General features: G+C 44.3%; 1 protein-coding gene across 1 annotated transcript; it reads left to right on the top strand.

The window, feature by feature from the left end:
* Positions 1-6: 6 nt before the first annotated feature.
* FAM228A (family with sequence similarity 228 member A) lies at positions 7-13,179 on the top strand. Its single transcript, XM_027555955.1, has 8 exons — positions 7-1,462; positions 3,723-3,791; positions 4,720-4,911; positions 7,271-7,351; positions 8,886-8,973; positions 9,092-9,248; positions 12,139-12,283; positions 12,978-13,179. Exons 1-8 carry the CDS (start codon positions 1,370-1,372, stop codon positions 13,122-13,124), a joined length of 972 nt encoding a protein of 323 aa, XP_027411756.1. The 5' UTR covers positions 7-1,369; the 3' UTR covers positions 13,125-13,179.
* Positions 13,180-14,077: the final 898 nt, after the last annotated feature.

Genomic DNA, 14,077 nt, shown 5'->3' with positions numbered 1-14,077 from the left:
AGGTTTTAGCAACCAAGGAGTACACACCCTGGTCCTTGACTGGTCAAAGAGGACACAAAAGAAGGCTGCTTCAAAGGAAGCCATCTGTTGCAGGAAGCGCTCAGATTGAGGACCAAGGAAAGCACTCAAGAAATGTTCTCTAAGAAAAGCATCTGCAGTGAACTTTGTCTTTGAGTCCAATTGTCTGTATGATAATTAAGAAATGACCGTACTATATATTGACAGTTATTGCAAATGTATTTCCCACAGGAGTTAAATGTTGCCTCAGAGATACAATAAAAATACTAACTGTTGCCTTACTTAGCACCCACCTCAATTCACTTGCTCTTTCCTTAAATTGTCAGGCACCCTGAAAATCCATACCCACATAGTCTCCCTATGTTTTCCCAACAGTCTTTAGAAAATTAAAAAACTCCTTTTGATTACCCACTAGCTGATTCTGGGTCTGCATGTCTGCCTCTGGCTCATGTTGAGTTTGACTCCTGCTCCCAGGAGCTCTGGAGAAGGAAATGGCGACCCACTCCAGTATTCTTGCCTGGAGAATCCCATGGACGGAGGAGCCTGGGGGGCTACAATCCAAAGGGTGGCAAAGAGTCGGACACGACTGAGCGACTTCACTCACTCACCCAGGAGCTCAGTAGGCGGGATCTGGAGCGCAGGAGAAGACAATTAGGTTTTCCTTGGGCAAAAGGGGCGCTGAAAACCTATCCTCGCGCTTCTACTTGTAGCCCTAGATCATACAGGTAAATGGTACATTCTCTTTAGTAAACTTTACATGACCTACATTTTTTGTTTAAAAAAAAAAGAAAGAAAACCTAGGGTGGACGGTTGAAAGGATTGGATGGTTGAAGGCCGGCTGGAGCGGAGGGGCTGGGGCGGCACGAGGCTGAGGATGTGGGGGGCCCGAGCTCCCCTCTTTGCTGACTTCCGGGTGGATAAGAGGCGTAGGCGGATTGAAGGAAGAGGGGTTGGGGTCTAAACAGGGGGCTTTAGCTTGTTTTTAGAAGGCGCTCCCTTTCCCCCTCCCAGAACGGTCAGTCCCCTGTGCCATTTCCGGATGGCCCTACGCTCGAGGTGGGGGGCAGGGAGCGGCCAGGCCCGCGACCACTCCAGCAGCCCCTCCGCGGCGTGGCCCAGGCGGACCCTGAGGCGTTGCCTGGCTGGGTCCGCAAGGCCGCAGGTCAGGGAGCCTAACTAGTCACCCACTTTGTGAAACAGGTTTAGGGGCGCTGGAGGATTTTTTTGTTTTACTTAACCGAGACTATGAAGTGTTTAACCGCTCTCTGAGCTCAAAGACCTACACTTTTTCAACTGGACTCGCCTATCTCCTCAATTTACTCTTTCTCCCCTCAGGGATTGTATTATATATATGGCTGCCACAAAAATGTCCAACTGTGGTAAACATTTTGGGCCTGAACAATTAGAAAAGTGGCCAGAACTCGAGTCAGTCACGTTGATGGAGGTAAAATTATATGGTATTTAGGGGCCCGTCTTTTGGTGATGGGGCATAAATCCCTTGAAATTAAGATCTATTGTGTCTTAATCACAGTTGTTTTCCCCAGAACTAGAACAGCGCCTGGCACAGACTTGGTGCTTAAGAAATTCATCCAGTGGGAAAGGCAGGGGGCGGGGGTCACATTTGGCCCAGGGTGGTCGTCCTGTTTCCCGTGGTCAGGAAGGGTGAGGACGGCCACAGGGCAGCAGTGGGTAATCACAGGGGTCCTGGAGCTGCCCTGCAGGAGAGCAGGGGAGGCCCGGCCTGCGCTTGCAGTTACTTCATGATACTTCAGGATCTGGTAAAGCAATGATTTTCTCATAAAGTTTCATTATCTTATAGAGAAGTTCTTGGATATTTCCCCTGTTTTTCCCCTTTTACTGTGGTGGCAGTAAGAGTGGTGAGATTGTGTGCGTGCGTGCATGCATGCGTGTACATGCACAGAAAAATACAGATTTCAAAAGTGCTGCTAGAAATCATTAACATCCTCCTTATATTTTCTTACAAAATCACCAAGAGGGAGCTGTTAAAACAAAAAGAATTTCCTTTAAAAAAAAAAGTTGGTTTGAAAATCTGCATATAACCAGTAGTATGTATAACATTTGCTAATAGTGTTAATAGGATGGCTAAAAAATTGATTTCCCAAGATGATTGTTAGTGTATGTTTCTACTTCAGATAAATAGATTGATTATTCTAAATTTGTATTGTTGTATTAGGGGAAAACATTTAATTGTTTTACATGATTTTTCAATTATCATGTTAAAATAAGTTTAAGAAGGGTTTATTTTAAAGCAAGAGTCTGTTCATATTATCAGGAGAGTTTTATTTTGGAGAGGACCCTAGTAGCTATCTGAATATCATTTTAGATTTCATGCAAAGCTGTTATATCTACAAGTAAAAATACAACTGTCCCTTTCAAGATTTCTGTTATTCACAGAGTTAGTATTTGAGTGTGGGATTTAGTTCATTCTGATGCACTCACTGTGACAGAACTGAAAGAAAAGCCAGAGATTGAATAACATAGTTTTAAGAATCTATCACTTTTCAGTAGATAATTCTTTTAGGTAACAGCACTTCTCTTGCAGATACTTAATTTTTATTGCTTTTCCATTTGTTCCTACTTACTTCTGTAAGAGTAAAGACTGGAAGATCAGTTCATAGTGATCCAAATGAAAAGCCCTAGAGTAAGGATTTAAGTGCATCAGCTTTACCCAAACTCATAATGGAAACAGCTAGTCCCTAAATGTAAAACCATCTTGGTTCTTAGCCAGGAGTTCCCAACTAACTGGCTCTGGTCCAGTCAAACTAAGTCAAACTTCTGCAGTTTTGACTTATAAGGAGGTTTTAACTTATAAAGAGACCTAGCAGAAGTCAGGGAACTTCAAGGGCTTTTAAAACATACCCACAGACTGCCTGTAAAGAGGCTTCATTTTATTGTTGTTCAGTCACTAAGTTGTGTCTTACTCTTTGTGACCCCTTGGACTGCAGCACACCAGGCTTCCCTGTCCTTCACTGTCTCCTGGAGTTTGCCCAAACTCATGTCCTTTGAGTTGGTGATGCCATCCAACTATCTCAACTTATGTCGCCCTCTTCTCCTGCTCTCAGTTTTTCCCAGCATCAAGGTCTTTCCCAGTGAGTTGGCTCTTCGCATCAGGTGGCCACAGTATTGGAGCTTCAGCTTCAGCATCAATCCTTCCAGTGAATATTCTGGGTTGATTTCCTTTAGGATTCACTGGTTTGATCTCCTTGCAGTCCAAGGGAATCTCAAGAGTCTTCTCCAGCACCACAATTCAAAAGCATCAATTCTTTGGCACTCAGCCTTCTGTATGGTCCAACTCTCAAATCCATACATGACTACTGGAAAAACCATAGCTTTGACTATACAGACCTTTGTCAGCAAAGTGGTATCTCTGCTTTTTAATACACTTTCTTGGTACTTTAAAAATCATGGTGTGATGTAAGAGATTTGTTTCAAAATAATCTAGTAGCGGGCAAGGGAGTGAGTAGGGATTTAGATGAAATAAGATTGACTGAATTGATCATTCTTGGACCTGGGTGATGGCTTCATGGAGAATTGTGTTTGAACATTTCCATAATAAGTTACAAAATATGTTTTGAGGTACAGATGTTAGATTCACACTTAAATTATTGGTAAAATACATTGAGTTTTGTCACAGGCTTGTTTATTCAGGATCTACATCTTAATATTTAATTCTATAATTTTAGGCATTAGCCAGAGAAGACATTGATGAAGCTGTATATGCAATATTATTTAGAGAAAATTGTATTGCAAAGGTAAGAATTGGCTACAGAGTGGATTCTAAGTGTGTTCTAGATAAGCAAGAGTGATATAGAGCAGTGTGGCCAAGAGGATGTTACCATGTCAGAGAGAGTCATTTTTTCTGGGAGAATGAGCCTCCCTTGAATCACCCATTGATACTACATAGATCTGAGCTGGTGCTTTCTCCTTGCAGGATCACTAAGAGGTCAGGTTTCCCAGATTTATCCTTAAGGGATCTGAGAGATTATTCTAACTACTCCCCTGGTACTGAATAGAAATTTTTGCCTAGAACTTACCTCACTCTCTTATGTTCCCACATCACAGTGGGGAGCTATAAAGCCACGAGAAATGAATTAGTATTTAAGGGTAATGACGAATCAGTACTGATCATCACTATGGAATTAACAAATTTAAGGAGGTTTTCATCTCAGTGAGAGGTATACAATACCTGAACGTTTGTACTGTGACATAGTGTATAAAGGAGGTTCACATATATATTCTCATATGAGCCTCAAAAGACGAAGGTGGGTTTACCCTCAGAGAGAAAGAGAGGTGTTGAATCAAGTCTGGTGCTCTTATTCCTCTACCACTTTTATCACAGACTTTACTGATGATAAAGGCTGGAGATGAGGAATGGTGACCAGGGAATGCTTTGAATCCTGAAAAGCACAGTTTCCTGAGTTAGGAAGGGTTTGGATGTGGTTTGGTCTGGAGGCACTGTTGTGGTGTAAACTGTCCATGGGTTCTGCATGCTCTATGCTCTCAGGTTCTCTTTCTGAACTTTAGTCTGTTCTTTGATTATCTTATTCTGTGACTTTGCAGCCTGAATGTGCTGAGAGTTTAGGAGTGAGAACAAGTATCCCCCCCAACTTATTCAGATTAAAATAAATGTAAAACCTCTTAGTAACTTGTTTTCTTTCCTTGTTTGTATCACTTCATTAGAGACTGGATACGTATTTTCAGCATCTGGATGCCTTTAAGGAAAGAAAAAAAGAGCTGTTGCATAAAAAATGGACTGAAAATGTCGCAAAGCCTCTTCAGCAAAGAATTATGGAAAAAGTAATTTCATATAAAGCGTTGGAGAAAACAAAACAAGAGAATTTTGAATATTTTTTAAAGCACACAAATAAAACGGTACTGAGAGACTTTTTTAGTGAAATATTATTTGAAAATTTGGGCTGATATTTTCATTGATTATGCAGATTCTCAAATTTGTTTTTGTATCTAAGATGAATTCATGGAACTGTAAAACAGCCTACTGCATTTTTAAATCCAAAGTTTAAGGTAGAGGGAACAGAAGTGTTTATTTGGAACTAGATTTATCAGGCATGCTTTTTGGTGATTGTTAATAATGTAACGGGCTTAAGCCGTAAGAACATTTATTGGTTACTCAATAAGAAACAGAGGGGTTTGTGGTCTCATGGTGCGTTCTGGAAGTCTAAGAATGTCATTAATAACCCAGTTTTGTTTTGTTTTTTTCCTGTTCTGATATCCTGAGTATTTTCAGTCTATGCCCATCATCCTCACATTTGTAAGCACATTTGGTTTCTTATAGCTCTGGGTATTAGGCAGGAAGAAAGGGTGAGAAATGATGTCTGAGGGCCCATTTCTTATATCTCATCCTTTGATCAGGAAGCAAAAAGTCTTCAGAAGCTCCTAGCAGATTTCCCCTTAGGGGTCATTGTCCATAAACCAGGTCACATCAGAAGTCCTAGTTAAAAGCAGAGCTGGGCAGGTGTGTGTGGCTTTCCAGTCTCTTCAGTACGTTGTGGGTGAAGGAGAGGGGACTTCTCCACAGCTATTGAGTTAGCAACCATTAGGTGAAGGGACCTCCAGTTTCTATCCTCTGTTTCTCAGTTTTATTAAATGAGAACAAATTTTGGCTTCTTCTATGGAAGATTTTTCTCTCTTTAACTTTGAAATCAGGACTCTCTTTTGAAATTGAGGCCCACCTAAATTTCCACATATTCAGCAGAGATCTAGAGTAATGTGACTGGAATACTATAGATGTAAGTATATTTAATGAGCAAAATTTCTGGATGTGTACACTAAATACATCTTCCTAAGCACCCTAATGGAGAAGGCAATGGCACCCCACTCCAGTACTCTTGCCTGGAAAATCTCATGGACGGAGGAGCCTGGTAGGCTACAGTCCATGGGGTCACTAAGAGTCGGACACAACTAAGCGACTTCACTTTCACTTTTCACTTTCATGCATTGGAGAAGGAAATGGCAACCCACTCCAGTGTTATTGCCTGGAGAATACCAGGGACAGGGGAGCCTGGTGGGCTGCCGTCTATGGGGTCGCGCAGAGTCGGACAAGACTGAAGCAACTTAGCAGCAGCAGCAGCAAGCACCCTAAGAGGCAGAGCTCAAGGGTAAATCCAGGTCACTTTGAAACAAAGTGCAAAGTCTTACAAGTATGTGCAAAAATGTGATTGCACAAGCATACAATGAGAAAGCCATGCCTTAGAAAAACCATGTGTTGAAGTCAAGTGATTTAAAATGACAGTAAATTCAATGTGAGTCAGCCATGTGAGCTGGCTTCCAAGAAATCATCCAAGCTTTTAGGCAGTATTGAGAGGCAGTGCTCTGAGTGGGAAATGTTGGGTCCAGCCTGTCCACCCACGGACAGTCACCAGTTACAGAACCCTTAGAAAAGGGTACAGGCTTGACAACACTTCACAGGAGGAAAAGTGGAAAAAAATACATAGCGAGTTTAGCCTAGGGAAGAGATGACATGAGGGGAAATGAAATCTTTTAAGTATGTATTGTAAAAGGCTGACGCGGATGAAGACTAGATGTATTTTGTGTTGCTTCATGGGGAGAACTGGCAGTGACAAGGCAGACTTCAGCTCTGTTCTAAGGACAAGCTTCCTAGTGGTTAGAATGACCAAGAGAGTATCTGCCTAATGGAGCAGAGCTGTGCTGTGCTTAGTTGCTCAGTTGTGTCTGACTCTTTGCGACCCTGTGGACTGTAGCCCACCAGGCCCTTCTGTCCATGGGGATTCTCCAGGCATGAATACTGGAGTGGGTTGCCATGCCCTCTCCAAGGGATCTTTCCAACCCAGAGATCAAACCCAGGGTCTCCTGCATTGCAGGCGGATTCTTGACCATCTAAACCACCAGGGAAGCCCAAGAGTACTGGAGTGGGTAGTCTGTTCCTTCTCCAGGGGATCTTCCTGTAATCGAACCAGGATGTCCTGCATTGTAGGTGGATTCTTTACCAGCTGAGCTACCAGGGAAGCCCTCATGAAGCAGAGAAGTTCCTCAAATAAGGCTAGTGAGTGACTTGAGACTAAAGCTGGATGATTACTTCTTCCAGAAGGTAGTGGACTCTCAGTGCAGTCCAGATTACTTCTAAGGTTTCTCTGAACCCTTTGAATCTATGATTTTATATAAAAAATGGAATAAAGTATTTGGCTTTTTTGAATCTTGCAAAAACACACTTGTTTGTAGTGCTTTGCTCTTAAGTGTACTTTTTTGTTTAAAGGAAATTATATTTGGAGACTTTTATGATCCTGAAGTATACAATCCTTTTTATATGACAAAAAAGGACCCAAATTATGGAAAGGTAAGTACATTACCTATTATTATCTATTTATTCTTAGAAGCTCTGGGGTTGGGGAAAACCTGGTTGTTTTAGAAGTCTTATAGTTATTCTGCATTCACTTAAAACAAAATCCACAAAAGCATTTCCCCTGAGTTTTAGATTAAGAAACCAAAGTAATTTTGATCACTTGGGAATGAACATTGTGGAAAAGGCACATATGTGTGTGTGATAATTCATTTGTTCATTCAGTCCTCTATCCACTCACATTCAGCAACTGGAAGCCCAGGAGGTCAGGGAAGGTAAGTGGACAGTGAATGTGACAGGAGTGTCACAGAACCAGCGCAGGGAGAGCTCCTTCATGGAAGAGGTGGATGGAGGGACGCAGGAAAGGCTGTCCAGGAGCCAGTAGTTGAGCTTGTAATGCATCTTCACCTTTTACACTGACAGTATAGGTATTACCATTTTGAGATGTAGGTTTCACGTGTTTTACTCTTGCATAGCAGAAGTGGCCACCTGATCTCTGAAGAGGAAAGTGGTTTATTTTTTCTTTTCCCCGAAAACTAAGGCCGGTCATGGTTGTGAAGATAGGAAGGTCTTTTTGGCTCTGGGGGACTCACTGAGTATTCTGTTGGGGAGTCACTATGCTGTTTCCTCATTCAGTGGCTGTTGTCCTTGCAAATAGCATTGGGTCAAGATCAAGTGTGTGGGGAAGTAAAAAGGGGGAATAGTTCTTCTGTCTAAAGCTTATACTCAGGATGCGGAGGGAAGGAGAAAACCACCTTCCTCCACGGCCTCTGTAGCTGGCCCTGGACCTCAGCATGTACTGTTCTCCTGCCCTGAGGTTCTCACAGGCCCTTAGAGACCAGTGGTCAGCCCTCAAGGAGTGCCCTTCCTCCCAAGCTGGCTTAGAGCTCTGCCTTGTGCTCCCAGGGCTTCCTTGGTGATTCAGATGGTAAAGCGTCTGCCTGCAATGTGGGAGACCTGGGTTCAATCCCTGGGTTGGGAAGATACCCTGGAGAAGGAAATGGCAACCCACTCCTGTACTCTTGCCTGGAAAATCCCATGGACGGAAGAGCCTCATAGGCTATAGTCCATGGGGTCACAAAGAGTCGGACATGACTGAGTGACTTTCTTTCTTTCTTTCTTTTTGTGCTCCTAAAGCAGCTAAGCTGATGCCTCTCACGACGAGGTAGTTGTCATCCTTGACTTGTCTGTTCTAGACTGAGAGATTCCTGAATACAGGACCCCGCTGGGAGGCAGCCACCCCTGCAGTTGCATCAGCAGATACTTGTTGACTGATGCATTGATACTGTAGAACTCTTAACGGGAGTATGTGTCTTCTCTTTGGGTAGCCCTTGCTCCATTCAGCCACTTAAGGCTCAGTGAAATATTCTTGGGTGAGGCGGGTGGCATTTATGCTTCCCTTGCTCTGTATGACATTACTCCTGGGTCCTTGTTCTCAGCTGCTTTAGCGTATAGTAAGGCCACACTCGAATGCTTCAGACAGATTTAAAACAAATTGTACTTGGGTCCTCAGAGAGTCATTTTCTTGCAGGTTGCGGTCCCACCATTCTGTGATCCTCTGTTTATAAGACAGCAAGAGATAGATGAAGAGCAGAGAGCTGTTTTTCAGTACACGACAGGTACTTTGTGATCACGGGGCTTCACCTTTAGAGACTTCAGTTCTCTAGTGATCTCCTACCGCAAGGGTGACTGGAGCTGACCTTAAAGGTGTTGATTTAGATTTTTATCTTCCTGTAGGAAAACGATGTACCTTAAAAGAATTTAAAGAGCTAGAGAAGGCCAGGCAGTATGCCAGACTGCCCCAGTTCACGTTCAGTCTCCACAGCATGGTTTCAAAGGACAGGCCCAAAGCCTTTGCGAGGCCTGTGGGAAGCAAAACACACAGCAAATGCAGGTAAAGGTCTTTTTGCTGTGGCCAGAGTTTGGCCTGGTTATGTTATACAGCTGGAGTCACACAGCATGTAGCCTTTTCAAGACTTTACTTTCATTTTTGAAGGCTGTTCTCACAGGATTAAGAATGTTAGGTTGGCAGATATTTTCTTTCAACATATATCCCTGTCTTTTGCTCTTAAAATTGCCCATCCTGCTGTTGTTCTTCTGGAGACAGTTATCTTTTTATCTGGATGCTTTTAACATTTTCTTGTTGTCTTTGATTTTCAGTAGTTTTCTATGATGTCCCTAGGTGTGGATTTTTTTTTTTTTTTTGAATCTAATTGGCATTTATGCATCTTTTTGTATCTGTAAAGTGATGTCTTCAGTCAGTTCAGGGAGGTTTTCATTCATTTTCTCTTTGTTACCTCTGCCATATACTGTTTTCTTTCTGAATTCCAGTTAACCGTATTTTAGATTTTCTCACTGTAACTTCCCTCTTACCCTTTCTTGTGTCATTTCCAAGTTGCTCCAAATTTAATTCTAGGTATTTTTACTCTTTATCTCTTCGGTTGTATCTAACCATCTGTTGTTAAATCCATCCACTGAGTTTTTATTTTCAATTGTTTTATTTTTATAGTTCAAGCATCTTACTTTGTTCCTTTTCAGAGAAGTTGTGAGGAAGGCTGCGGAGATCCTCAGGGCCTGGAGGATCTCCGCCCCTGATGGGGAAACCTAGTTCCAGTGCCCTGGTTTGACTTTCCCCCATCCCCAGGGAGGGGGTTTGTTCAGAACAGGGTTAACTACCCACTTTCCAGGACAGCACCAGGCCTGGGAGAGAAAATCTGCCAAAGATATGCTGGGAGGATGGAGAAATCAGTCCCTGCTACCTGATGTTGACCAAAGCTCCCAGGGGAGAAGGTAGCCCGAGACCGACAGCTCCCTCTGAAGGACTGTTTCCTCTGGAAGAACTGCTCCACTGCTGGCCAGTGACTTTAAAACAGGAATTTTGTGGGGCTTCAAGGGGCTGAATTTTTTTTATTTTCTCTTAAGTTGTTGCAGTAGGAGCATTGGCCTTTGCAAATTTTCTACAGCAAAAGAAAAAAAAAAAGCATTCCTGTCATGTCTGTCATGTTCTCTTGGTGTTTCCTTTTTATCCCCCATCCTGAGTTTTGCTGGAATGAACAACACTACTTTGTTTCTGCTTTCCTGTGATTTGAAAGTTTTGTGTTCTATTTTTGGTTTCGTGGTTTTTTTTTTTTTTTTTTTACAAATTTTAACAAATATTTTTATTTAAACATCAATAATTATATAACTCCTCATCCCCTAGCAAGGCAAAGCCTTTATATTGCGTTATTTCCTCATCTCCCCTCTCTGGCTCCTCAGCCTTTATAGACGGTCACATTTCTTTAGTTGATATTCTGCCTTTGAGTCTGTCTCTTCTGATGGACCCTCCACCTCACAGCCAGAGGAATCTCTTCAAAGTGATCAACCTCCCGAACTAAAAACCCTTTAGTAGATTCCCATAACCATTACAATAACGTCCAGCCCAACTAGCACATAAGGTGCTCTCTGGGCCGTGCTACCTTTTCTGGCTTTGTCTAAAAAAATCCCCTCTCTCTAAAGAAAAGAAATATGACAAAGCACAGAAATATGTGGATCAAGTCAGCACTTGGGGGATTATCGCTTGGCTGTTCCTCTGCTCCCCTTCCTGCCTCCTCTCTCTGCAGCAAGCTCCCTGAGGGCAGGGGTTGCTAATGTATCTTGGTGTTCCCAGCCCTTAGCTGGAAGATAGCAGATGAGGAGTCAGTACTTGTGGGATGAATGAATGGAGGAGTGGAGGTGAAGGTGATTTCCATAGAGAGGCCTTGGCTTCCCGGGCAGGGATGGAGACAGCCCTGGGAAACCTTCCGAGAGGATGCACCTGTGGGTGCCTCACATTGCTGTTCAATAAAGTAATAAAAGGACTTAAGAGTGAGGTAACTTTGTTAGAGACAGTTTGATCAAAAAAAGTGGAGTCCTTCTCAATTTGAAAAAAAGGGAAGGGGGCCTGGGTATGTTAGAAAGCACCCATCTCTCATGGAAGCCACAGTCAGTGTCTCCATCTGTTCAGGCTGCGGTAACAGGAGCTGACACTGGGTGGCTTATAAATGACAGAAATATATTTCTCTTGGTGGAGGCAGGGAAATTCAAGATCAAGGTGCTGGCAGATTCAGAGTCTGGTGAGGACTGGCTTCCTGATTCAGACACTGAGTCTTCTCACTGGTGGAAAGGGTGACGGCACTCTCAGGCCTGTTTCACAAGGTCATTAATCCCAATCAGGAGGGCTCTGCTCTCATGACCTAATCACCTCCCAAAGGCCCCACCTCCTAATACCATCACTTTGCTGGGGGGTTTCAACATATGAATTGTGAGGGGACACAGTCAGACCTTGGCAGTCAGAAAGATAGCCAGGCTGCTTAAGGTACCACAAGGTCACTCCTTGCCTCTCTGGGACTTGATGGATGATGGATGTGGGGCATCTATCATAGCTTCTCTTTGTGAACCTGCTTCGTTTCTCTTTCTCTGCTTTTTTGTGCATGTCCTGGAAAATGGATGCCCTGGTTCTGCCTTTCTGGTTTGAGCCCTCTGAGGCTGCCTGAAGGTCCTCTGTCCCAATTACAACTCTAGGGACTGAGGCTCTGGGTCGCAGGCCTCAGCTACAGCCGTAGAAGGTCACATGACTCACCGCCTAAGGATGGAGCCTGCGGGGGTGTGGGTGGGGGCAGACTGATCGACAGCCACCAAGTGATGTTTTCTCAGTCTCTCATTTTCATGAAGTGAGTGCTGAGTTCACTAAATTTTCAGGCAATTATTGAATGGTACAATTCTATTTATACTGAGTTGAAATCATTTTCTTCTACTATTCTTTATAGTCCTGAAAAGCTTGTCTGTGCAGAAGAGAAATTTCCACCTTATAAGGTGAAAATGACTAGTGACGTAAATCAAACTGTTTTTGAAAGGCGGTTTTATTCCTCGAAGATCAGCCAGGAGAGTAAAAGGCATGAGAAGAAGGGCCTGGTGAGCAGAGATTGCGGGGGTGATGCAGGGCGGGGATGGTACAGCTGTGTAACACCCACCAGAGAGCACTGACAGACCCCTCCATCTCAGACTCCAAGGGCAGAGCAGGCAGTGGCCAAAGAAGGGGCTGAAAAAGAGGCGGCAGAGGAAGTGGTGGGGTCTCCTCGAGCTCAGTTCTGTTGCAGAGACGGGCTTCCTTCCACAAGACAGCCTTGGGCGAAGACACTCAGAAAAGAGGCAGGTTGTGGGGCCCTGGACCCCACTGTCGGGGGACAGGTTGTGCCCTTCATAAGGGGAGAGACCACCTGCTCAGAGAGGATCCTCCCGCTAAGGCTTCCTCAGCTCTTTTTTCCTGAGTTTTTGCTCTCCCATTTTCCTACCATTTACTACTTATTACATCCAAACTAGACCAGATTTTTTTTCTCCATAGTTTAGTCACAGTAGGTGGGAATCTTTTGAAATGAAATTTATACTTAAAAAATTAGGGGAAAATGATAGATAAGATATATAAAAAGCATAGACAGGTAGGGGAGTTTCATGTGCAGATTTCCTGCCCAGAGCTCACAGCCCTAGGGCACAGCTGACAGCTCAGCCTATCCCCCAGAAACTGCCTGGAAGATGTCAGCTGGGATGGGCTGGGAAGTTCCTTCCTGTCCTTCCCCACCCCTCACCCAACTCTTCTCTTCTCCCACAGGCTTTAGGAACCGGACAGCACAGACCCCGCTCCTGGGCGGCAGGAGAAGGCCAGCAGAGGCGCAGGTCACAGCCCGTGGACAGAAGAGTGATGACCGCAGAGGTCCTGGGGCAGCACCTGGCCGCCCTGCAGCTGGGAGACAGGTGAGGCGGAGCCGCGCCCGGACCATTTGTAATAAATGGTTTCCAGTATCTGTACAGCAGTTAAAATGTTGTCAACATTTTTTCTCTCCAGAAGTGGAATATTGCAAGGAATATCCAACTAATAACAGTTACAGTTTATCAAGCTCTGGTTGTGAATCAGGAACTGTGTACTTTGCATGCATTTAAAAGTTTTCCCAGCAAGGTAGTACCGGTTACGTGAAGTTCAGAGGTTCAGTAACTCGCTCAAGGTCAGCTGCAGTTTAAAGGTGGCAGTGTTCTCTAGCCCAAGTCTAGTCCCTCAGGTGCCAAGGCACACACTCATTCCCCAGGGCACACGCTCTCCTTGCAGCCACTCAGACTGTGTGATGTCAGTCAGGCTGCTCAGAACCTGGGTCCCCTTTCAGAAGGCGCGGCTATCCCGCTTGTCTGCAGGGTACCGTTATCCCGAAAAAGCACAGGAGGGGCTTGCTGGGCACTCCTCCAGTGTGTGCCCAGTCCTCTCCCGGAAGTGTAGGTAATCTCAGGGTGCACCCTCCCTTCCTCGCCTTTCAGAAAATCAGGGTCCTTTTTATCAGGCGAGAATGTGATTTCTTAAGGAGCAGAGCTGTGTTTCTTGGTCAACAGGGGCGAATGGAGTTGCTGGAAGTACTGACATTAACTGCTCTTCTGTAATGTCATAGTCGTCTGACTCACCTCCTGCAGGCTCCTGTGTCCTAAATCTGACAAGAACATGGCACCAGCTGCAGTTCATCACAGTGATAAAGTCCCATAGTCCCAGCTATAGAATTATCCTGTAGCTGTGGTCACAGCTTTTACACCTGCCTGACCCATCAGTGGCAGCCTTAAGATTTGAAAGTCGGCTGGATATCAACCCACACCTGCCTTCTGATCCAACACAGCTCGACTCCCAGAACCCTGTAAAGATCAGCAGTTTGCTCTGCTGTGTGGCTGAGCCTG

This window comes from Bos indicus x Bos taurus, chromosome 11, assembly GCF_003369695.1.
Source record: "Bos indicus x Bos taurus breed Angus x Brahman F1 hybrid chromosome 11, Bos_hybrid_MaternalHap_v2.0, whole genome shotgun sequence".
NCBI classification, from domain to species: domain Eukaryota; kingdom Metazoa; phylum Chordata; class Mammalia; order Artiodactyla; family Bovidae; genus Bos; species Bos indicus x Bos taurus.
The sequence above is the reverse complement of the archived record's forward strand: the minus strand, read 5'-3'. Positions and strand labels throughout refer to the sequence as shown.

Excerpts from the sequence above, each read along its gene's own strand:
- FAM228A (XM_027555955.1), top strand. The coding sequence starts at position 1,370 with ATGGCTGCCACAAAAATGTCCAACTGTGGTAAACATTTTGGGCCTGAA. Across the intron at positions 8,974-9,091 it reads TGTTTTTCAGTACACGACAG|GAAAACGATGTACCTTAAAA; the intron begins GTACTTTGTGAT and ends ATCTTCCTGTAG. Across the intron at positions 9,249-12,138 it reads AAAACACACAGCAAATGCAG|TCCTGAAAAGCTTGTCTGTG; the intron begins GTAAAGGTCTTT and ends TATTCTTTATAG.